The sequence below is a fragment of the Symphalangus syndactylus genome, chromosome 12 (assembly GCF_028878055.3).
Source record: "Symphalangus syndactylus isolate Jambi chromosome 12, NHGRI_mSymSyn1-v2.1_pri, whole genome shotgun sequence".
Taxonomy (NCBI): domain Eukaryota; kingdom Metazoa; phylum Chordata; class Mammalia; order Primates; family Hylobatidae; genus Symphalangus; species Symphalangus syndactylus.
Window position 1 is genome coordinate 47,423,755 of NC_072441.2, and position 26,230 is coordinate 47,449,984.

The 26,230-nt window shown below is 44.3% G+C and overlaps 1 protein-coding gene across 3 annotated transcripts in view; it reads right to left on the reverse strand.

Moving 5' to 3' along the window:
* Positions 1-26,230, reverse strand: part of BCAR3 (BCAR3 adaptor protein, NSP family member) — a 279,135-nt gene that overhangs the window by 198,874 nt on the left and 54,031 nt on the right. The window contains exon 2 of one of the 3 annotated variants that reach the window (XM_063625546.1): positions 15,227-15,523. The exons of the other annotated variants lie outside the window; for them this stretch is intronic. Within the exon in view, the coding sequence (XP_063481616.1) occupies positions 15,227-15,293 (67 nt within the window). The 5' untranslated portion in view covers positions 15,294-15,523. The remainder of the gene's footprint in view (positions 1-15,226; positions 15,524-26,230) is intronic. 3 annotated transcript variants of the gene reach the window in all.

Consider the following 26,230-nt stretch of genomic DNA (forward strand, 5'->3'; position numbering starts at 1 on the left):
AATCAGAGATCTCCATTCCTGGGCCACAGTGAAAGGTCCAGGGATAAACTGGACCTATCTAGTGAGTGGGTCCGTAGGTCAGGGAAAGCTTGCTGGAGGAAGGGTAACATAAACTAGGTGTGAAAGCAGGAACAGGATTCAGATAAAAAAGCAGGTGTTCCAGGCAGAGACCCAGCAAGTGCCTGGCATACAAAAGGCAATGGTGAATGAATGAATAAATGTGGCCCACAGAAAAAAAAAAAGGCATTTCTGGAGTTTTCAGGTTAACCATTCAGAGAGGTCATCTAAGAGACAAATAGGGGAAAGGAGGGTTGAAAAGAAAGATTAAAATCAAAGGAAGTCTTGCACTAGGAATTAAGGTATTTGACTTTGATCTTTCATGATTTTCAATGGGGGCTCAGCAATAATCCAGCTTATAAGGTGATAAAGGTCTGACTTCAGGTGAGACTCAATGAGAAATGGGGAGCAGGAGGGTGTCTTCCAGGTATAAAGCATGATGAAGCATGGTAGCAGGTGCTTTACTCACTCCAGTGAGGATGGAAAGGAAGGGACAGATATGAGAGACATTTTAGAGACTAATAAAGATAAATTTGAGAAATCAAATTTGGATGCTGTTGTGGTTGCATTAGATTTAGTTGCAAATGGTAAAAACCTATATAAATTAGCTAAAAAAAAATGGAGTGTATTAGCCATGTCACTAGGAAGTGTAAGGAAACTTCTTGCTGCAGGCACAGCTCCACTCATGGCCAGGCTCTTTCTGTGGGCAGGCAAATGTTCTAGGCAGCCCCAGACTCATCTCCCAGCAAACACAGGTGAGCCTTCCCATGACCTCTGGTAGAAAGATCCCAGGAGAGACACTGATTGGCCAGGCCTTGGTCAGGAGTTCATCCCTGGACCTATCACTGTGGCCCAAGGAATAGAGGTCTCTGATTGGCCAGATTTCCATTTCATGGCACCTTTGAGGCCAGAGAGGAGCAAGGCATGTGACTGATGGTCCACATGAACCATGGTACACGGTGGGACCTAAAAGGAAAAATAAGCCACTCTTGTTGGAAGGAGTGAGATGGGACAGCATGTAGGACACTCAGAAATGATAACTACTGTGGTTTACGCTGGGGCCATTAACACAAATATGGAAAGCAGGAACTTAGGGTCAAAGAGATGATTTTAGGCATGTGGAGTAGAATGCTGCTGGGACAGAGGTGGTGGCAGGAGTCTGCACCCTGTAGAGACACAAGGCTGAGATGATGGGGGTGTGGAGACCCCACTCCCTAGAACACTAAATCTCCAAAGCAGTTTCCACCTATTTCTGCTGACCCCAACATCCTGAGCCAGTTTTGTCTTAAAAAGTTGGAACCAGTGAACACAACCAGTGTAGAACTGCTCAGAGAGGAGGTCTGGCCTCCTGAGGCTGAAGTTCCAACCCTGCTTCTGAAATTCACCCACCCCTTCCCCACTGAGATTAATACCTAACACCTTAGTAGGTGCCATCCTATCACCAAAGGACACTCCAGCTCAGGCAAGGGCCACCCTGGACCTGCTGAAACCACAAGCTGGTCTTTCGTTGAGGTCTTTTCTCTGTTTTCACTATGAGAGCAGGCATAAGTGGTGACCCAGACAGGCTTGGAGACAGGTGAACTACCTTGAGAGCACCTAGCCCTGCAGTTACTGTGTGCCTTCAGTCATCCCAGCTGGGGCAGCCACGGCAAACCCCCAAGCTCAAGCCAGCCAAGCCAACACAAATGTGGTCTTCTAATGTTTCACTTTCATGGGTAACCTGAACATCCCGAGGCCACCTTCCTGTGGATCGTGTTTAATTCCAAAGAAATTCAGTAACACAAAGATCATGTTCTTACCCCACTTGCCTACATGCCCATGAGCCAGTCCATCGGTTACATCAATAGCATCCTCCCTGCTATTTCTGTCCCCTTCCGGTTTTCTCTCATTGATACCCTCACCCAAGAAGCCACTTGAGGGTACCATACTGCTGTCTGGGCTCTCAGGGTTTATGATAAGAGCACCAGCATGCAGGCCCACAGGGCTGACTTCCTGCAAGAGTTGGGATCATGGTTTTCTCCCTGGCTCTGTACCACACCTTGTCACCAGGGTCCCACAGAAGCAGAATATGTGCTCTAAGTATCAAAAAGTACCTCATGAAAATAACTCTTTAAACTTTTTCCTTCAAGCTCTCTCTGCATAGGGGCCGAAGACAGCAGCACCAGGGACCAGGCTGAAGACAGACACATCTCACTCCTCCATTGTCCTTCTCTCATTTTCATGATGCACAGTTAACAAGTAAGAGATCTTTCCACCTCCTTTGCTAAGAAATGAAAGCCTCCATGGACATCAACTCATGCTAACAGACCCCTGAAGGGTTACTCTCCCCAGCTCTGCTCTGTGCAGCATCCACATACAGGCAGACAAAACTGCCAAGCAAGGCTCCCCATCATGCTGACCATAGAATTGGGTCAGAACTCGGAACCATTCTGCTGAGAGCTCGTGTACACCCAGTGGCAGTAGCAGTGGATGCAGACAAATTAGCAAGGGTAGCAGGAGGACGTGTGCTGATGGCCACACCTGGCTAAGACCCAGAGCCAGGCAAAGGCAGGCCAGGCCACAGAGGGACCTGGCTGTGCTACGGACTCATGCTCCTCTGCTGAAATGACACCCTTCGCTCCTGAACCCAATCATTGTCACTCCCTACCAGGTACTCCATCCCCAACCCCAGTGCTCTCTGAAAAACCTTTGTTCTCCTCCCATATTGCTTCCTCCTCCCTCTTTTCTGCAAAGATGGCCCTTCAAACCCCAGCCTGATCCCAACCTCTTTCCCAAAGCCTCTTCTAGTTGCCTCACCCACTCTCTCTCTCTCCCTCCTGAATTGTAGTCAATTAATCTCCCAGTCCCCTCCATTCCACCTCAAGCTCCTTCAAATCTCCTCTCTTCTCTCCGCCTCAGCTTAGGCTCCCCCATCTCTTGTCAAATGACCGCTCCTTGCCTGTTCTTCCTGCTTTCTCTCTTGCCCCTTTCAATCTATTCTCTACACTGTGGGGTTCATTCCAAAAGACAAATACAATCATGTCATGATCTACACAAACTCTTTTACGATAGCCAACACTGTTTTTCTATTTTGTTTTGTTTTTTGAGACAGGGTCTTGCTCTGTTACAAGTGTGGTAGCACGAACACAGCTCACTATAACCTCAAACTCCCAGGCTCAGGCAATCCTCCCACCTCAGCCTCCAGAGTAGCTAGAATTACAGGTGTACATCACCACACATGGCTAATTTTTAAATGTTTTGTAGAGTTGGGGTCTCACCATGTTGTCCAGGCTGGTCTTGAACTGCTTGCCTCACGTGATCCTCCTGTCTCGGCCTCCCAAAGTGCTGGGATTATAGATGTGAGCACTGCACCCAGCCTGCTAACACTTATTGTTGAATGCTTACTGCATGCTAGGCTCTGTTCTAAGTGCTTACATGCAAAATGTGTTGAAATCTCACAATAACCTCATTAAGCAGGCATTATTTCTCCCATTTCATAAAGGAGAATGCTGAGGCCAAGAGAGGTTAAGTAACCTGGCTAAGGTCATACAACTAGTGACAGGGCCAGAATTTGAACTCAAGCCTCCAGTCTTTAAATTCCTCACTCTCGAGCAATGCACTGTAATTATACTGCTTCTCAGTTGTTCTCCAGTCTTCTTAGCTCATTTTTCTGGCTCTTGCCCACCTCTCTTTCCAGACTCATCCATTTTCACTTGCCCACATGCAGCTTTGCTCCCTCTTCCACCCCAGTGGTGTGCCAGTAAATATTTAACATTGGCTTTCTGGAAAATAAAGGCCTGACTTGCAGCATTTGCCAACCTCCATGGTGTAAATGCTACCACTATGGCCGATTTCAAGCTATGAATATGATGTCACTGAATGTGGAGTTGGGAAGAGATGCACACAATCAGTCTGTGAGCTGAGCCAGCAGGAGCTGGCTCCAGCACACCACTGATGGGATCTAGCTCTGTCACCCTCCATGAGTCCACTTGTCAAGGATGGAGTACCTTGGACCTCACACACCCCTCCACCTGATCACATGTAGATCCGGAAAGTGCTGTTGAAAGCCCACATTTATTTCTTTGTCCACCACTGGAAGTCTTAAGGCAGAACTGAAGGCTGCTGTCATTTCCAGACAGGCCCCTGTCTCCTGCTTGCCACAGCAGATTTGACTCATCACAGTCCCTGCCCTCCTCCACCAGAACACCCCACCCTGCTGCCTGGGTCTGTGTGTCTGTGCTTCTCAATCCTCCCACACTTCCAGGGAGCCCATCTCTTCTCATTCCTTCCTGTGATGATGTTTCTGGAATATGGATGTCCCATAGGCCCCTCCCACTCAGCCATTCTTAGGCCTCCTTGATCCTGTTTCTCCATAGAACCAACCCTTCCTCCATGTCCCTATCTCTGACTAACACCGCCATTCATCGCATCAGCCAAGCTAGGAACATGGGCATGATCTGAGACCTCCCTCCCCTCTGTCACCCCAGCCCAGGCACTAAGCCCTACACAGTCTACCCTTGTGATATCTGTGGCCTCCATCTCCTGCCTCTCACGGTCCCATCTCTGCTGCGGCTATCACCACTCTCTTCCTGAATTGCTGCCACAGTCTTCCACCTGTGTGCCTCTGCTCAGGCCCAGCCCCACATCGCTACCAGGAGACCGGGCTCCCCATGACACCGAGCCTGCCCCTCCTGTTCCTCTCCTCAGTGCCTAGGGTGCCCAGAGTCCTTGCCTCTCACCCGGGCTTCCACACCTACCTGGGTTCTTCAGTGTGGGGGACCTGGTCAGAATGCTTCCTCTCTTTAATTTTGGTCTCTAGCTCTCCTTTGGGCTCTGTATATGCCCCTGATTGAGCACTTCTGCCTCCTAAGTGGGAGTCTGGGTCCAGAGGTATCCTCTTGCCCGGTCTACCCCAGGCCGCATCCACAGTCCTGGGGGAAGGTGTCCGCCCCACTGTAGCACACATGTGTTTGCATCTCCTGTTCAAGTGGGAACTCGCTCTCATGCCAGGCAGCCCTAAGGATTGAGCTCCCCTGCTCAGAGGTCAGAGGATATCCCCAAGGTCAGGATGAGCTTCAGTGGACATCCTGGGGGCTACTCCTAGGGGAGGCGGCTAAAGGTGGGCACAGCTCATAGCTAGGACCCTGAATTTTCCTCCCAACTCCTAATTAAGGACCAAGTGGTTTACCCAAAGAAAGTACTTGCTTTCCCTTTGTGTGTCTCCAGTGCTGTGTACAATAACCATTCCTACTAGGTGTGGCTTGGGAGTAACATTTTCTTAATAAATATTTAATGTGGTGTTACCATAGAAACCACATTCACCATATAAGAATGGTCAGTTTTCACAGGCTCACAATCAAATGTTAATATTAATACTACCTACTGAGACTACAGCACATTTCCCTGGTCTTGGTTATTCTGAATCTTGTGGGACCTGGGGCCATCTCTAGGATCACCAGTCAGCTTCTCTTTTCTTTAAACCACTCTACTAAGATACGATTGACAGGTAGAAAGCTGGACATAGTTAATGTATACAACCTGATGAATCTGCAGATACCACCTGTGAAACCATCAACACCATCCACCAAGGCCATCCATCACCTCTCAAAGTTTCCTCCCTTTATTATTACTATCATTATTTTTGTGTGTGGTAAGAACACTTAACATAAGGTCTACCTTCTTAGCAATTTTTTTTTTTTTTTTTAGACAGAGTCTTGCTGTCGCACAGGCTGGAGTGCAGTGGTACAATCTTGGCTCACTGCAACTCCGCCTCCCAGGTTCAAGCGATTCTCCTGCCTCAGCCTCCTGAGTAGCTGGGACTATAGGCACCCACCACCACGCTCGGCTAATTTTTGTATTTTTAGTAGAGATGGGGTTTCACCATATTGGCTGGGCTGGTCTTGAACTCCTGACCTTGTGATCCACCTACCTCAGCCTCCCTAAGTGCTGAGATTACACGCATGAGCCACTGCTCTCAGCCTGCAAATTTTAAGTATACAATATAGCATTCAAAGCTACAGGCACTATGCTGTATAGTAGATCTCCAGAACTTATTTGTCTCGTGTAACGGAAACTTTGTACCCTTTGACCATCATCTCCCCTTTCCCCTTCTGCCAATCGCTGGCAACCACCATGCTACTCTGCTTCCATGAGTTTGACCAACATCTTTAAACGCAGTGCCAGGTCACAGAGATGTGTGGGATAGTCAGTTTACAGAACAACCCTGTGGAGAGAGTTTCCTCAGAGGAAACCACATTGGTGACCCCTCCTAACTCATCCAGAGCCACCTGAGCCAGTGAGTAGAGATTTCTCTTTGTAGAGAAGTGATGACTTGGGACAAATGCATTAGGTGACACTAAGTATGCATGTGTTTGGGGTAAAGTGTTGGGGGACTGTGCTGGGCAGTCTCGGAGATGGTGCTGACCATGACTGAGCTACCAGGGTCCTTCCTCTAGACTGAGAGGCAAGAGTGCCCAGGAAGTGGGCAGCCAGAGCTCTCTAAAGGTCCCTCTTCCCAGATCAATTTTCTTTCTGACTGCAGGAATGCTGGGCTCCTGTTGCCTGGTTTGCTGACTGCTGTCCAGAGCCGGTGCTGGCCACAGCACACATCCAGCCTGAGCCCGAGCACGGCTGCCTGTCCACATTCCTGATGCCTTCCTCTTTCTTAGAGTCCGCTTCAAGTTATTCAGATAACCAGAGTCTCCTCCATCTTCACCGTATCAGCTGTAATCTTGTCAGGATAAACCGATTGTGCTGGATCTTTTAAAGTCTATCTGTTGGAGGATTCCAGGGAATTCATTTAGTGCTTATCTGATTAACTGGGGCCAATTCACTACGCTTCCAAGTAATGGGATCTGCTTTAAGCTTCAAGACATTGAAACAAAGAAACTTAGACAAAGATGGCTGAGATAAAAATTCGTAGTACAACAAAGGCTATGTTGTAGAGACTGTCAGAAACGGAAAAAGTTTAGGACAGAATTTATATAGCTCTGAGGGTGGGAAGCAGGGCAGGTAATTCAATCCTAAGCAGCAAATGTGTGACACAGTGAAAAAAAAGCCTCCTTTTCTATTTAAGTAGCCAGCATGTCATTGTTTTTGAAGTCGTTGATTGATTTTTGAATCTGGTACAAGACTATCAAGATCCATCTTTAACACAAGAAACCAAGAACAGTAGTTACCCAGGCAGGGTGCGAACTGAGAACAAGGGAACAAGACTGGGAGAAAGCATTTTTGCTGTCTAAGAGTATTTATACTTTTTGGCTGGGTAGGATGGCTCATGCCTGTAATCCCAGCACTTTGGGAGGCCGAGGCAGGCGAATCACTTGAACACAGGAGTTCCAGACCAGTCTGGGCAACATGTTGAAATTCCATCTCTACAAAAAAATACAAAAATTAGCTAGGTAGGGTGTCATGTGCCTGTAGTCTCAGTTACTTGGGAGACTGAGGTGGGAGGATCACTTGAGCCTGGGAAGTCGAGGCTGCAGTGAGCCATGATCACACCACTGCACTCCAGTCTGTGTGACAGAGTGAGACTCATCTCAAAAAAAAAAAAAAACAGTTTATACTTTTTGTGTTTCAAACCACATAAATGTATTACACATTTTGAAAATTAACCCATTTCCTGTTTAGAAAATAAAAGTGCAACTCACTGCCAGCAATTTTACATAAATATGCTCTTTGAGGCTGAAGGAAATCTGATTTTTGGTATGAAAAGAAAATATAAAAACTATTCTTGGAGTTATTTCTAAGCAGAACTTGTCTCTAATCCTAATGTAACAGAAATATATATGATGTTACATTAGGATTAGAAGCAAGAGTATTCTCGGGGCAAACAGAAAATGGGTTAAATGAAAATAACAGTTTAATTTAATTTGCCATTTTGAAAAATAAATATAACATCCAAAACAACATTTCAATTAGGCAGATCTTCTGAAACTAGATGGGGTTACAAAAGCACATATTTCTAGTAGTGGAAAACATCATCTATCAAAGAGTTCTGAGCCTCTTGGTTTGTGCTCTGCCTTAGTCTAGGCCTTGAAAAAGACAGGAACATAGCAAGGCTGGTGCCCGTCTTCAGGCTTTGCCGAGGTACACTTGGTGAAAATCAATGTGACGTGCTGGGACTACGTGGCAAGCAAGTGGCTATGTGCAGGGCTGTCGGATTAGAGTCAATGGCCGGAGCAGAGACGAATGACCCCATTTGCAGAGAGACATTGTGCCAGAGAAGCCAAGTGCCAAGGAGGAAGGCTGGCAGAAGCTCTGCTCAAAAGACTGAGTGAATGTGTGTGTGTGTGTGTGTGTGTGTGTGTGTGTACAACAGCCCAACAAAAAGCAGGTATATAAATAGGAAGCAACGAACAGTAGAATCCATGCCCAAGGTTGAGATAAGTGAAGAAAGAAAATTGTGCCCTGAAGGGTTTGAGTTGAAAGTGTGTGGTAGAAACCTGCACCACCCATTTGGGCAAAGCAGACAGGCACTAGCCACTCAGCTAAGCTGGAAAAGTGTCTGTGGGAGGATGCCAGGAAAAACACCATCACCCACCCTTTGAAGGAGGGGGATGTGCTGAATTTTGGTAACTAGGAGAACTTAAAACCAGAGCCTGGAGTGCAATGTGATCACCCAGAGGGAGAATGCACAAACAAAATATGAAGGGGAAAAAAGTTTAATTAAAAAGACAGCAGCGATGAGAGATTTAATTTCAGCCATGCAGCCAGCCCAGGGCCCCTGTGGGGAAGTAGAGATATCACAGGAAGTGGGGCTGGAGGGGATGCTGGAGGCCTCTCATTTCATGGAGATAAGGTATCTGGCAGCCTGTAGAACAAACAGGGCGCTGCCTGGGAGAGATGTAGGCACCCCTCAAGCCATAAAATCCCTCTTCTGGTCCCCAGCAAGCACTGATTCTGTGGTAGGTCACCCGAGGGGACTGAACAGTCACAGATGAAAATAATCCCTTTAGTTCAAAGGTCATCTCTGCCACCCTGCTCAAGGACAGCAGGCTTCAAGACCTGAGATCTGAGTGTCGCCATCTTTGTCCCCAAGGGCCTTTGAGTGCTGGCTGGAAAAGGCCCTGGAGCGTCTGGGGTTCTACAGCGTAAAGAGAGCAGGGTCTATAATTTCCCAACCCTGGGGGAGGAGACAGAAGGAGCAGCAGACGATATAACTTCCCGAAAAGCACAGCTGGCAAGCACACCCACACCGTTAGGCTGCAACTCCCTGAACTAATTAAAAGGCAGAGCAATGGGAATTTCTGGATTGCTGCATAAGCAGCTCTTGGGGAAAATATGCTCATGGTATTGCAAACACAGGGCTCCCTCTTCACTTCTAAGAGCCAAGTCGGACACAGTTGATTACAGTTTAGGACTAAATATGTGGGTAGAAATGTGTGTGTGTGTGTGTGTGTGTGTGTGTGTGTGTGTGTGTGTGAAGGAGCCGGGTGGAGAAGAACTCAGCCAGAGAGAAATGCAATGTGATGGAAATAGTTAAAGAGGCTATGATCTTCTCTCTGATTCCCCTTGAGGACAGAACAATAGGCAAATGACTCAAATTGCACCACCAGAAAATTTGTGTGGCCATTAGGAGGAAAAAAAAAAAACCCTCCAACTTAGAAGGGAGTGTTTTTGCATTTCAATCTCTGGGAGGTGTTTTCCTCTCTTTCTCTCTAAGTTTAAAGAATTACTGTTTGAGTTTAACCCCACTTGGAGCCAGAAAGATGGGCCAAATCAACACCAAGAGTGTTTTTCTGCTTTGTGAATCTATGAAAAGGAAAATTTTTTCCAACTCTTTCCTCATAATAACACTCTATCAATGTGGAGAACTCCTCCGGTGCAGAACTTTCATATATTGGATTGGGAATCCCAGAGGGAGCCCAGCTGACAGGATGCCCTTAGGAGACCCACTTGTGGGCCACCAGGAGAGTTACTTGATGAGGGTGTTGGGAATGTAGCTGAGCTGCAGGATGTCAGATAAAACCCTGACACGAAGAAAGAGGACAAAAGGAGCGCATCCCCTCTGTCTTCCCTGGGGAGGGCCCAGTGGAGGCTGGACTTTATCCTGGGACAGTGATGGATTGCACTGTCTGGGCTTATGAGAAGAAAGGGGAAAGGCTTTTCAGCAAGATAGTGGGGGACAGAAGGTGGCTCAACTGTCACTTGGCCCAGCCTCCACTGGAAATCAATCTCAAGTCCTTGGTCGAGAAGATTTTAAGTTGAAACAGCAAGAGAATACTTCGAGGCATCTAACGGAAGAGCTGTGACCCTGCTGGAGGAGTGCCCTGCCCTGTCCCTACCATAAGGACTACCAGAAAGGAGGTACAGCATCAGTAATGGCAGAGGCAATGACAGCTCATGTAGGCCACCAGGTGACAGTGCAGAGAGTGCCTCTGCTCTGATTCTGGCCTCAGAAAAACTTGAATGATTGCTAAAAATCTGTGTGGGCCCCCTGGGACTCTGCAAGTAGAAACTGGGCTATGCCTTCAGTGGGCTTGGGGTTCCAGTGACTCTACTAGGAGGGAGCTCAGAGGCAAACATTTTTTTGTTGCCATTATGTTGTCCCTTTCTGACTATGTCCCTCAGGCAGGCACTGAGGAAGGAGTTTATATATATAGGATGGCACATAACCTGGGAGCATCCCCATGAACATACAGAGGGGGTGGGTAGAAAATACCTATATTAAAATATAAGGAAACTAATGCTTCAATAGGTTATCAACAATTTATCCTAGTTGGTGGGAGAATTAGTCATAGGCAAGGAGTTATTGGGGAGGGAGGAAAGACATGGGGCAATAGAGTACCCACCAGTTTTCTAGAGAATTAGCTAAGTCCTACTAACAAATTGTATTTCAGGACCACAGACAGCAGCACAGGAGCACCATTTTGGTGCACACTCCCACCCCATTTATTTCATCTGTGCAAGTGGTGTCATCTCTCACCCATTAAACCCAGTCCAGGCTCTCAGTGGAAGCTCTGAGGAACTTCTGAGGCTACACAGAAAATAGTCTGAAGACCACTGTACTATACCTTTCACAAGGAAATGATAAATCAGTTATCTTTATTTCCAATCCAGTCCTTATCCAGTACTAATAATACTAGCTAATGTTTATTAAGCATTTACTATACTCATGTACTGTGTTCTCATTTTATCCTTATAACAACCCTACAAGGTTAATTCCATTATTATATCCATTTTATTGATGGAGAAATGGAAAGATGAGGAAACTGAGAGGTGCTGAAATAGGAGAAATAGCAAAATTAAGTGACTTTTTCTGAGGTTACACAGGTAATCTAATTCCAGAGCCCATACCCACAGCCACCCTGTCAGAGTTGTGTTCTTGAACTTTATACATGGAATTCAGGCATGAATTGTAAATGGTAAGAGACACGACATAGGGCAACTTGGCACATGAAGTCATCAGGGACCTGGAAAAGCATCTGCTTTAGTACCTAGGAACTGAGAGTTCTGTTTCCTATTAAGATTCTGCCTCTTATTATTACCTGCAAAAACTACAACAAGTTATATAATGTCTCTATGTACTTTTTTCCTTTCCCAGTGGAACAATGAAGTGAACCAGGCATCAAGCGCAGATTTGGAATAGGTAAACACCCAGAAGCTGCTAAGGAAAATAAGTCATAAGTTAGAATGTCTGTTTAGTTTTCTAAATTGTGTGGTGTTTTAGGGCTGTCAGGAACCTGCAGATCTTAGAATCCATGCTCTGCAGAATCTTTAATATTTTATCTATATGAACACCTCACCCAACCCAAGAATCCTTCCAACCACATTCCTGAGATGGTGCTGAGGCCTTTTAGGGCCAGGTTGCTCCTTGGGTCACCAGGAAGCCATCCCTTCTCCACAGTACACCCTTCCTCTACCAAATGTACCCAAATATAGCATATCATAGCATTTTCCAAAGTTGCTTCTAAGATTGCACCATGTCCATCTCCCTCCCACCGGAGATACTATTTGTGCCCTCTGCTGCAGCCAGAGCAAATCATATCCCACTTCCTCCTGGCAGCCCTTGGCATGAAGGTGAGTTATTACGCCTCTCATAATGTCAATGGAAGGCTAGGCATTTCAAAGGGAACAAGTGAAATATGATTTGTTCTAGCCTCATCAGAGGTGAGGGTCATAGATCAATGGAGTACAAGAGATAGTCTGGAGACGTCAGCAGGGGCCAAATCACAAGGGACATTGTATGAGATTCTATGCTGAGGGCAATGGAAAGCCACTGAAGGCTTTTAAGCAGGAGAGTGACACAATCAAATTTGGATTTTAAGAAAAATCACTCTGACTACAAGATGGACAGAGGATTGGAGGCAAATGTGAGACTGGGGGCAGGAGATGCCATGGCCAGACCAGGGCACAGTAAAGCAGGCCTCTAACTTCCTAGCTTCTATCAATGCTGCCAGTGATGGTGAGCTATACCAGCAGCCATAGCTCACTCTTGTTTCACATTCAGCTCTGGGCAACAGAGCCTTTTCTATAGGAATAGCAACGTGAGCTCTTTCCCAGCACCTATCTCTGCAACTAACTGTTTTAAATCTAATCTTGTTAGTTTCAACTCTTCCTTTTGGGCTACTGAAATCTTTGTGCATCTTGACCCAACTTTTTCTTTTTTTCTTTCTGCTTTTTTTTTTTGAGGTGGAGTCTTACTCTGTCTCCCAGGCTGGAGTGCAGTGGCGCGATCTCGGCTCACTGCAACCTGCACCTGCAGGGTTTAAGCAATTCTCCTGTCCTCAGCCTCCTGAGTAGCTGGAACTACAGGCATGTGCCACCACGCCCAGCTAATTTTTGTATTTTTAGTAGAGATGGGGTTTCACCATGTTGACCAGGATGGTCTCGATCTCTTGACCTCTTGATCCGCCCACCTCAGCCTCCCAAAGTGCTGGGACTACAGGTGTGAGCCACCACACCCGGCCATCAACCTCTTCTTTTTTATTTAAGGGGAAGTACTGAAAGATTTGCTGAAGGGCCATGGATAGTCATTGGTGGTAGGGACAATACTGAACCCAGATTTTCTGACTCCTAAACCATGTACCCTGGTATTCTGTCTCTCTAGGAAATTGATCTGTTTACAGGAACTAGAATCAAGATTGACTAAAAGATTGATAGGTTAGTTGGAAAAACAGGTTTTAGCTTGCAGACCCCAAAGGCAGGGAGAGAGGACCCTACATCCCTTTCTCATGTTTCCTCCTGTTGACTAAAAGATGCCTGAGTTTGAATCTACAATCCACAGAGATGGCATTACAAGTCTTCAGGCAGCTGAAAGTCACAGTTGTTCAAACCAATCATTGTGGCACTTGACAATGTCAAAAGACTTGAGAGAATTTCATAGGTGAAAAAAATATCTTACAAGCTAATGAATGCTTAACAAAAGCTTCTCTATGGAGCTGAACTAGTTCAGAATGTAAATGCTGTTTAGGGAGACTGGACAGGAAATGGGACACCCCTGTGCAGGTGGGAAGGGGAGGGGGACAGACAGAATGCTTCCCTGGATGATTTCCTAAGAATCAGTGCCTGTCTCCTGGGTCCTAATCCACTTGATCTCTGGTCAGGATTTATTTCCATAGCCCCATGAAACCTGGTGACTGGACCCTGCTCATGAAAATCTTGGACCAGGCTCCAGTTGCACAATCAGCTATTGCCCAGTGCCTATAAAGTCTAGGACTGGATTTCCACATGGTGCTGGGAATCAGCAGTGAACTGTGTCCAAAGCTCTGTCCCAGCCCGACCAGTACCTCTTAGGTTCGTCATTCCCCCACCCCAGCCACCACACCTCTATTAGCTCTTTTTTCTTATGTTTTATTTATATTAATGCTACTTTTTTTTAAAATAAAAAACATAACAGTCTTCTCCTTCTAGCCAGCTCATCCTGCATCTCTTGTGTTGGCCTCACAGGACTTCCACTCAACTCCTTCTCCATTCCCCACTTGAATCCCCTCCTCAAGTCCCACTAAAATGGTGATTTCTGAGTAGCCTTATTCGTAAGCCAAATGTTTATTGAAACATCAAAGTTGTCAGATGATCAAGAACTTTGTTGATCCCTTTAAAGTAAGCATATGCTTGTCTTCGAATAACTATCAACTGGCCACATTTCACAAAGGAAGTTAAGAGCAATCAGGAGTAACTCCAAAATATACTATTCAGGGAGAAACTACGTTAAGCCTGCATTGACTTTTCAAACAGGCACATGAGCATTATTTAAAAAAGGACAAGCGGCAGGGCGCAGTGGCTCATGCCTGTAATCCCAGCACTTTGGGAGGCCGAGGCAGGTGGATGATGAGGTCAGAAGATCAAGACCATCCTGGCCAACATGGTGAAACCCCACCTCTGCTAAAAATTCAAAAATTAATCGGGCGTGGTGGCATGCACCTGTAGTCCCAGCCACTCAGGAGTCTAAGGCAGGAGAATGGCTTGAACCCAGGAGGCAGAGGTTGCAGTGAGCCGAGATCGGACCACTGCACTGCAGCCTGGTCAACAGAGTGAGACTGTTTCAAAAAAAAAAAAGACAAACAAACCAAATTATGTACATTTTGACCCTAGCCCTGATACTTATTGTTGAAGCTGTAAAGGAGGCCCCACATAGCCTGTACTGAGACAGTTGACCATCATCCAAGCCCTGTTCCTATGGTCTAACAAACCTCTCCTTGGCAAAGCAACGGCCTGAGTTATCTATCCCATTCAGGAGATTGGATGGCAAGAGCTTCACTAAGCAGTCAATGAGGGAATACTTTTTCAAAGAGCATTTTCTATAGCTTTCTATCTGGTTTCTCACACATCTTCAATGACATCTGAAAAGCTTTGTTGAAGTGAAATGTATTTGTCTATGGCCAGATTACTCAAATTGCCTCTCTTCTTTGCCAGGGAATTCCAAAATCTGGCAAGAGATATCTTGTATAAAGTCCCACACAGCAGGAAAGAAAAGCCATGCTGACACAGAGGACTTCCAGAGGATTAAACACAAACCACATTTTTAAACAAAATAGAGTAAGCTAAAAAGTAAGCTAAAATAAAAGCTTACTCTGGTTACCCACTTTCAGAGAAGCCGCTAAGCCATCAGAGGCACTGGTGCTACACATTAGCATTTTAGCTTCTTGGACACACCACCAGCTAAGCAATTGCTGTGTCCAGGTAAATTTAATTGAGTTTAACATCCCTCAGTCCTAGAATATTTCAACGCCAGTGCCTGTGAACTTACCTAACGACCAGAGGCAGGTGAATCTCATGGTGCTGATGCTTTTATCTGTCCTGGGCTGGGGCATCATACAAGAGGGGATTCAAGGGTGTATCAAGCACCCTCAGCCTGGGGGCAGCTGTGTGCTTTTGGCCGTGGGTGCTCTCCACAGAGAGGCACCAGGAGCCAGGCATGCTCCTGACCGCTCCAGCCTCTACCTGCCCAGCACGCGCGCGGCTGGTGAGTCACAGTGTGATGCGGACAGGTCCAGGAGGTTTGTTGTGTGCTTGCTTCATATCATAGGGCGCTTCCTGTCCTGAGCTGGAAGGATAAAGGAAGGGCTTTCTTAAGAGATGCATATTTTTTTAAAAATTCATTTTCTATATGTGTTCGAGAAGGTGCATGGCAGCATTATCTCTAAGAGGAAATCACTGGGAAAAAAAGTGCCTGCCATTCAGGGACCAATTTGAAATAAATACGATTTTCCACATAATGGAATAAAAAAGAGGAGGATGTGTATTTGCTGCTATGAAAATGTCTCTAAGATATATTGCTGGGTGGAAAAAAAGCAAAGTTGCAAACGTACTTAGGCTTACAGTAAGGTCCAAATCATGCTTATTTTTGTATATGCTTAGAAAAATGTCTGGAGCAATTCACAAGAAACTTGAAGCAGTGAAGACTCTAGGGAGTAGAACTGGGGAGGAGTGATCTTAATTTTTCTGCACTTTTTGAATTTTCTTTTTGACTCTGTATGTCCATAGGACTTTTATAATAAAAGGGGTTTTGAAAAATTCCTTTCTTCCCTAATGAAAAATATTCTTGTCAGCTAGCCAGGAGCTTCCAACAAACAAAAGGTCTCCATCAGCAATCAAGCTGCAGTGAGTAAGTTTGAAAAGAGAAGCTCAATTTCCTAGGAAAGTATCTAGAACAGAAGATCTCAATGAGGCTGAGGGAGGGAGGTATCCTCAGCAGTATCAGGTAGGTTCTGATACTTCCCAAGCTGAGAAGCATTAACTAAACATACTGCACGTTAACTCTTTTTAATTTTATAGGCTGGAAAATGTCCACGTATGAAGCAGAGAAAATAATATAATGAACCCCCATGTCCCCACCACCAAGTTTCATTAATTAACTTGGCTAACTTTGTTTCATACTTAACCCACCCCTACTGTCTTCCCACCCCCAAACATGCCATTTTATCTGCGGAAATGTACTACTGTAAGTTAAAGACTCTCCTTTTTTTAAACATTACCACAATATAATTAAGTTTTTTTAATTGTTGATAAGCCATTATTTTATTAACTATCTAGTAAGTATTCAAATTTTCAAACAAAATCTATATATTGTATTTGGTTGTTATGTCTATTATGTCCATCTTATTATAATTTACAGAGCTTGCTCCTGGAATTTCCTTGCAATTTATTTGTTGAAGAAACCAAGTCATTAGTCCTGTAGAGTTTCCCACATTCTGGATCTTGCTGATTCTACTGCCTGTGGTATTTTTTAACATGCCTTTTTGTACTCTCTACTTTCTGTAAATTGATAGGCAGATCTAGACTTACTCTGATTTATGTCTAATTCTTTGCCAATAGGTGGTATACGCTCCCAGAAAATAAAGTCTTATGTCTTCCTATTTGTGATCTAGGCTGCCCTTGATGATTATTACGGGTTGAACTATGTTCCCCAAAAGGATATGTTGAACTTTTAACTACCCACCAACGCTGTGCCTGTGATCGTGACCTCATTTGGAAACAGGGTTCTTACAGATGGAATCAGGTTAAAATGAGGTCATACTGGATTAGGGTGGGCCTTGATTCAGTCCTTATAAGAGGAAAATTTGAACACAGATAGACACAGGGAGAAGATAGCCATGTGACCATGGAGGCAGAGAAGGAAGTGATGCTTCTACAAGCAGAGGAATGCTGAGGATTGCTTGCTGGCAAACAAAAAGAAGAATTCTTTTCTAGAGGCTTCAGAGGAGCACAGCCCTGTCAGTATTTTGATTTGATTTCAACCTCCAGAGCTGCAAGACAATAAATTTCTGTTGTTTTAAGCCACCCAGTTTGTCGTACATTGTTATGGCAGCCATAGGAAACTAATACAATTATTGTTACCCAGAATAATTATTTCTTTAAGAGCTTGCAAATAATATTTCTTCTTCTGCTTTCTTCTTCCTCTTCTTCCTCTTCTTCCTCTTCTTCTGCCTCTTCTTCCTCTTCTTCTGCCTCTTCTTCCTCTTCTTCTTCTTCCTCCTCCTCTTCTTCCTCCTCCTCCTCTTCTTCCTCCTCATCCTTCCTCTTCCTCCACCTCCTCCTCCTCCACCTCTTCCTCTTCTTCTTTCCTTCTCCTCTTCCTCCTCCTCCTCCTCCACAGGCATGCACCACTGTGCCTGGCTAATTAAAAAATTTTTTTTGTAGAGATGGGGGTCTCGCTAGGTTGCCCAGGCTGGTGGCAAACTCCTGGGCTCAAACAATCCTCCTGCCTTGGCCTCTCAGAGTGCTGGGATTACATGCATGAGCCACCACACCCGGCCCAATATTTCTTCTAAATTATTGGCTGGAATACTCCTATAGAAAGAAACATTCTCTTCTCTACCATTTGGTTACTCTGAGGTTCAATTTATATGGCAAATGTAGATTCCTTTGCTTTGCTTTCCTGTTTTCAGAATAATGAGTTGGTTCCCCTGTATTATCCAAAGGTGAACAATGGTCTTTATTTTTCTTTTTTGAACATCATTATAAACTTGTGAATTTCCAACAGAATTCATGTGGATTTCAGTCCTTTTTAGTTATTCTTATTCATATTAACATTGCCCCATTTGTGGCCAGTGAGAGCCTTGACAAGTTGACTTCTGAGTCCTGTTGACATGACCCCAGGGATCTCTGACACTTCCCTCACTATCTGGTATATCATGGTGTTTAAGCCTCATCATGTGCAATTCCTCCTCTGGACCATCCATTTCTGAAAGAAGCCCTGGTTCCATTTGGTGGGAAGCATAATTTAGAGACTACAAACCAGTACTAGGGGCATAGACTGCATTTGACTAGTCATTGTTTCTAGGCCTTAATAGTGGTCAGAGATAGGAAACAGATTTAAGATAAGAAAATGTATCATTAGTTTACACTAATATATTTTATTCAAATTTAAAATTACAGAATTTTTACTAATTTTTAAAATTTTATATTTGCATCTCTTTTATGGTGAAGAATCTTGGTTTCTATCAACATTAACCTAATTACTTATTTGCTCTATCCTATAATATATATAGTGAATAGTGTCAGAATAATAATACCAATATTATTACCAGCAATCTGATTACTAAAATCATGGAGTCCTTTTTTTTCTTTTGCCAACCAAACCAGCAGCAGTAGTGAAATGGAGTTATTTTTGCCTTAGGATAATCTGGTTCTAACGCTTGTCGCAGACTTGGTTTTACCGACTACTCACACCTCCTACTGGGTTCCCAGCCACCTGCCAGTTCTGGCTCCTCCAACAAGACCCACTTCTCTAGGATCAGGGATTTTCCCTGCTGTCCACTTTTCTCCAACCCTTCTTTGCTCAGCTGAATCCTACTCATCCTTCAGTTTAATACTCAGGTATCATTTCTCGAGGGAAGCCTTTCTGAAGGTAGCACCTCCCCTGTTGTGATTCTCATTAAACCATTATACAATCACATATTTAATTATCAATTCCCTCACAACATATAGGCTCTTGGAGAAAGGAGGGTGTCTGTCTTTGTTATTGAAAGCCTCAAGCTTTGGTATGGGGTCATGGTAGGAGCTCAATTTTCTGATACTAATCTCAGGTTCTGATATCTTGGCCAACATCAGAAAAAGCAGTTAAGGAGGATGAGAGGAGGCAAGATGGGAGGAGGAGTGGTGAAGGCAAACAGCTGAGTTTCTAACAGTCAGAGTTCATTGTCTAAAACTTTGAGGGAGAAACGCTGATGCTGAGTTTAAGGCAATTCACTTTTGTATAGAAAGCATGGTGAAGATAGGCCACCTAATGGTTAACAAAATCATTAGAGTAGCAACAACTTCTAATTGAAAGATGCCATTCCTGAGGTCCAATGACTTGGCCAGGCCCAAGTCATTCATTCATTCATTTGCCCACAGCTGTTCATTGAGCTGTATTCTATGCCAGGCACTATTTTTGGCAGTGGAGAATAGGGTAGAGAACAAAAGGAAACTCCTAACCTCATGTGGCTTACATTCTAGTGAGAATGACACGTACCAACTAATAAACAAATATAGGATGAGTCGGTGGACACAAGTAAAATGAAGAAAAGTAAAGCATGGCAAGAGGATAGTGAGTGATGAATAGGGCTATTTGGGTACTGGGATCAGAGAAGTCCCCTCTTTGAGGGAAACTTGGTTGAAAAAGAAAGTGAGCCACGCAGATACCCAGGGGAAGGGTGTTCCAGGGTAGCATTAGTCATGTTGACAGAATGTCATTAGAAACCTGAGCCTCTTCCTTCAGCACTTTTAAGTAATTGCTTAGTGCGTAAGTTGTTCAGGAAATGAGAACAAACTTACCAATGCACGTACTCCTGGATAGCAGACATTCTGCTAAAGGATTTTGCAGCAAGGGAATGTGGCAGCTGCAATACCCACCTCCAGCCCAGCAGGGCCTCTCATGCCCACCTCTTCCCTCCTCCCCCAGTCCCAGGATGTGAACTACATGACTCCAGTGCTTCATTTACAATTTAGGACCAGCTAATCCTAGGTGACTCCGGTTCCTGTTGCCCTTGGCCTCCACCCGAAAGGTAAACCCCTCAGGACATGTCTTCTCATTCTCAATCCCACATTGTTTCCAACTTCCTTCCCACTGACCTCATTCCCCACTGCTCCAGGAATTCCCTCCCACCCTCAGGGCCTGCTTAAGGTAGACAGCACCCAAACCTCAGCCTTTTCTCTTCTGTTCTCTTACAGGACTCCTCTGTGGCCTTCCTTTGCCACCTTTTTCATGGAAGGCTGCTCATTTTCCCACATCCTGTGGGGACTCAGAAGTGATCAGCATTGTCCTAGCTCCCCTGATACTTTGCTCAACTCTCCTTTGTACAAATGATCTTTGATTCTTATGCCATCTACCTCTTCCTTCTTTTCCTACCAAATCCTGGTTATCCCATAATAATGACTGAGGAATTGACTCTTAATGTTCCTTCCACTCCAACTCTTACCATCACTTGAAATGTCTACACTGGGCTGATGATTCTCTTAAAACTCTTCTCTTACATTTCCTTGGCTTCTTCAAACCCAATGACATTCATCTGCTCTCTACTCTGGCCACCCAAAGCAATCAAGTGGCCCAAAGCACAAGCACAGAGACTGGAAAAGAAAATGGAGATGATAAACAGGAAGTGAAGAGGAGAGGAAAAAAAAAAAAAAAACCAAGATGGAGGAGCCAGGATTTTCTTTGCAGACAGGGCTAGAAGCTCAAAACTCCATTTTGGGGGTGAGTTGGACATGCAATGTGGATGGTTTCATTTGGTAAAATCTTTTTTGATCTGGACAGAAATTAGGGTATTCTGGTTAATAATATATGTGTTAAAAGTGAACATAACATACATTACTAAATTTACTAAGAAGAGTAAAACACATCCAAACCTCACTGACACCATTTAACCATTACTTGCTAAATAATAACATCCTTTGCATTTACAAAGTACTTTCACATATTTTATTTCATTTTAATCTCAAAACAGCCTTGTCCTGATTCCCCCTATGATTCTGCAATGATTTGGCTCATTGTTCAGAAATCTAGACTCCAGTGCCCTGGGTCAAGTGGGGCTGGCTTGACCAAAAGGTACTCTGGAACCCCAGAGGAGGGCTGGTAGGAAAAGAAGGGTAGCTAGCATGTATAGAGCTGTGGAGTAGAGGAGATTGCCCAGTTCTCCAAGGTCCAGCTGACTAAAGCACCTGCCCCTAGTCCACTCGGCCTATGCCAGGAGTCAGCAAGCTTTCTTGGAGAGGCAGAAAATAAGACAATACAAAAGAAACAACCATGGCTATGTTCCAGTAAAACTCTATGGACACTGAAATTTGAATTTCATGTCATTTTCACACATGAAATAATACTCTTCTTTTGATTTTTTTCAACCATTTACAAATGTAAAAACCACTTTTAGCTCATGGGCCACATGGCCAACAACCTGGATTTCATACACAGGCCATAATTTGCTGACCCTCAGTGTGTGCCAGAACAGCCATAAAGGAACCGGGCAGCTGGTCCTCTGTTCATTAGTCCATGAATATTAATATTAACATCAATTAATATTGATAATGCCCATCATTTTGAACACTTACTCTGTGTTAAATACTATGCAAATGCTTTACATACTTATCATTTAATCTTCATGCAATTGAGCAAGTTATTACACCAGCCCCACTTTACAGATGATGAAAACAGGGCTCTGGGAGGATAATCTGCCTGAGGTCGCACAACTAGTAAGATGAGATCCTTGCCTATCTACAAAGCCCATGTTCTCAGCCATTATAATGCCTCCCATGCTGGCTCTGCATCATAGGCATACATTTTGGGTTCTCAAATCCTCCTCTACCTGTCTACTTTCCTATCTCTTCCTGCTGTTCGGCTTTTTAGATTCTTACTTTCACCTTCTCCCTGTTCCCCGCTTTAAGATTTATCTTCTTCCAAGCTCGACAACTGTTCAGGTTAGGCACCTGGAATCGTATCTCTTCAACTTTATCTAGGTCCTTGGGTTTGGGTCATCATGACTTGAGCTAGGATAAGGTGCCTTGCTTGGGGCAAACAGGAGCTGCTGGAACCAAAAGGTGGGTTTTGCCCAAAGCCCTTACTGAGTGTCAAAGCCAGGGAAACCCAGATCAATGTGAAGTCTAAAGGATGGGAGAAGGATCCAGAAGGGAGGACATATCAGAAGTCAGGATGTGGACAGAACTGGAATGGAGGGAAAAGGAAGCAAAATTAACTCGGAATGATTTCCCTGGATGGAGCAGACCACACCAAGGCCGTCCTTTAATCATGGTCAGTTCTGAGGGGCCCTGGGTAGATAGGCCTGGCTAGAAGGTATGTGGTCAGAGCAGATAGGCTCATCTTGGGGTGTCCCTCCTGTGAGCAGAAATGTTCCTGGGGACCACTTGGCATCTTCAGCTTTGCCCCATTTTTGATTTTAGCCCTAGAGGAGAGTACCCCACATGAGTGCAAATGAAACCATCCAAGTACTGTAGAAAACTGGGGCTCAATCCTGCCATGGCTAATCTCTAAGGGACATCTTCAGCAGTGCTGATACTAAGTGGGGCACTGTCGTTCCAGAGAAGTCAGTTCATTTTGAGGCCAGTCCCAAGACAGTAGAGTCCAGTCCTGGGTAAAGAGGGCTAGAGAGGTTGTAGAAAGAGCCCAACAGAGAAAATGGAGTACATTAGGAAATACAATCTGAGTGTTCATAAGGACTGAGCAAACAGTGGAGGATAAGAAAGGCCAGGCACCTCTGGGGTCAGCAAGAGGAACTCCAGGTCTTGCCAGCTGGAAAAGATAAAACCCCAAAATGCTGCCAGGCTTGGGAAGCAATGATAACCTCAGGGCAGGACATTCTTTCTTAAATAATAACCCTAAATCACAAGCCTGAAGGATAGTATAAGATTGATGGATTTAACTACATGAAGCTTAAGAACATCTGTTCATCAAAAGAACCAGGAAGAAGTGAGAAGAGAAGCCACAGACTGGGAGGAGATATTTTCAACACATACAGCCAACAAAGAATTAGTATCCAGAATATATAAATAATGCCTACAAATCAATCCTATAAACATTTACTCTATAAAAATGGACAATGCACACAAACATGCATTTCAGAAGGAAAAAAACATGAATTGGCAAAATCTAAGAAGATTGACAATATCAGAGGATGTGGGAGCCTCCCTTTGGTAGGAGTATAGACTTGCTCAACCACTTGGGTAAACAATTTAGTATTATATAATAAAGTTGAAACTGTGAATATCCTATCATCGAGTGAGAATTCTACTCCTCCACATATACCCTAAGCTAGGATTTTTCAACCTCAGCACTGTTGACATGTTGGACCAGCTAATCGTTATAGGAGGCTTTCCTGTAGGATGTTTAGCAACATCCATAGCCTCTACCTGCTAGATGTCAGTACCAATGCTTCCTATCCCAGTCATGAAAATAAAAAATTGTCATGACTGAGGTCATGTGTAGGACATTTGCTAAATGCCTCTGACATTGCTAAAAATCACCCTGGTTGAATTCTTGCCCTAGGCTCATGTGCAAAGTTCTATGAGAATGTTCAGAGCAGCTGTACAAACTAGCAAAAAGCATAAATATATAGAAAAAAAGGGTTGGAAATAGAAAAAGCACAAACATTCAACAAAATAACAGACAACGAAATTGTAGCAAATAATTGCAATGAAATATTTTACAATTCTAAAAATAAATGAACTCCAAAAATATAAGTGACTCATAAATGGTGAGGGAACAAAGTTGTAGAAAAACATATTCAGTAGGGATGTTTCTATAAAGCGTAAAACATGCAAAAATAAATAGCATATTGCCTAGGAGTACATACATATGTGCTGTGGTAGATTGCACTTCCCCAAAATGGCTACAACAACATTTCTGGTCCCATCTCTCTTCTAGAACCTTACCATCCTCCCATCAAGGAGAGTGTAGTCAGTATCTCCTCCCCTTGAACCCAGGTGGGACTTTGGGACTGCTTCAATTAATAGACACTATGTGATTTCTGAGGGTAGGTCACAAAAGGCAAGTTTTGCTCTCTTGTCTGGTTTTCTCTCTTGGGATGTTTACCCTTAGAACTCGTCCACCATTTTGTGAGGAAGTCCCGGCCACATGGAGAGGCCAATATGGAGACAAACCAAGGCCCCAAGCCTCAACCCAGCATTAACAGCCAGCCAGCAGTCAGTCATCTTAGAAGTGGATCCAACAGCCCTCAGTTGAGCTGCATGGCTGATGCTATATGAAGTGGTGATGAGTTTTCCCTACAGAATCCTGCCCAAATAATGGATCTGTAGAGAAAAAGAAAAAAGATTGACACCACTAAATTTTGGGGCATTTTGTTAAGCAACAGATATCCAGAATAGATAGTAAAATCTCTAATGAACAATAAAGGAATAAACATAAAATTTAGGATTATGGTTATTGATGAGGGGAGGACAGGGAATGTGATGGAGCAGGATCAAGTGGGGGAACTGCTTGCCCCAGAATGTCCTAATTTGGTGGCAGAGCCTACTCAGAAGGTTAAGAGGAGTAAAACCACAGACCTTTCCTACTCCTAAGCACCAGCAGTGCTGAGGGTGAGCAGTTCTCCCAGCATGAAAGAGCTAAAGAAAAACCCAAGAGCCAAAGAGGAAGAAAGTGTCCTGATTAGATAGAGTTGCCTAGTCAGGCCCAGACTGTCCTTTCTGTGCAGGCTGGAGCTTCTCTAGTGGGCCTGATGAAGACTGCGCAGCCAAATGCTCTCCCTAGGCAATGCTCTTGCTTGTTTAATCAACACTTAGAGTTATCTGTTGACATTTTGGAAACAAAATCAAGAGCCTTTGAAAGGACAAAGCGAGCATTGTGACATTAGGAATATTGAGAATTGGTTCTGAACAGTGGATGAACACTAGGCACTTATCTTCCAGAGAGGAGGTCTTTGTGTGCAGACTTGGCTCTAGGCAAGATTGTGGTGTTAGAAAATTTTGACGCTGGTGCTCCCTGTATGAGCTTCCCTTACTCCTGTTGAGAATTCCAAGTTATCAGGATCCAATGATGGTCGGGCAGTGAAAAGAGCAAATTTAAGGGATTAAGGAGAGTTCTGCTCCACCTTGGGGATTCCCAAAAGGGCCAGCCTGGAAGGAAAGGGCTAGAACTGGGCAGCTGGGCTATTCTGGGAGTTGGGGCATATCATTCATTTCAGTCAGTGGACAGCTGAAGGTGCCCTTCAAACAAGAAACAGTAACCTGATGGTCTCCCCAAATGAGAGAGAGGATTAAAAAAGAAACCCCAAAATGTAGCTTTCTATAGCAAGTACTTTGGAAACGCCAAATGAAGGGTAGGATATTAAAATTTTCCATAGTAGAATCTGGGCCTATTTTTTCTAAGGTGGAAAACCTCAAAGTCAAATGCTTGTGAGACATAAAATGTAATGAGTTAAGTGGTAACAGGGAGTGGTGGGGACTGTGGCAAACAGAAGATAAGCTTTTACTAAGGGAGCCACCACTACTCAGCTCCAGCTCACTGCTGATAGGAGGAAAGCTTGGCCTAGATTTATCCAACCTTATGATTGTGAAGAGAAGCCAGAAATTCAGATACGTAAGAATTCTCAATTTTTAAAATAATGTGCTAGCTATACCAAACATGTCTGTGAACCATATTTGGATGTATACAAAAAGATCTAGCTACATCACAGGATTGCGAAGAGGATAAAATGAGATGGAATATAACCAATAATAATTAACTCGTGAATATGCATCATTAATGCTTTTAAGAAAAACCCACAGACATAATACAAAATAGGTCAGGGTCTGGTGACAGGTTGTATTTTCCAAAGATGGCTGCAATAACATCTCCCATCCGCATGCTATTTTTATAAGATAGCCATGACACTTTTTCTATCAAATGGTGGAGGTTACTTTTCCTCCCCTGAATCTGAGTGGGACTTTATGAATTCCTGAAACAATAGTACAGTGGAAACTATAAGATGTGACTTCCAAAGGTAGTAAGTCATAAAAGTGCCATGCATTTCTGCCTTGCTCCCTGGGAATGCTCACACTTGTAACCCAGCCTCAATACTATGAGGGAGCCCAAGGCCCCTGTGGAGTGGAGAAGCCCATGTTGACAGGAACCAAAGCACCCAGCTCACACACTTAGCTGGGCTCTTAGCCAAAAGCTAGCTCTAACTGGCCAGCTATGTGAGTAAACTATCTTGAAAGTGGGTCCTCCAGCTCCCATTTAAGTAGCCCCAGCTGAGACCATGGAGAGCAGAGACAAAGCCATTCCTGCTCAGTCTTGCCTAAATTACAGATTCATAATCAA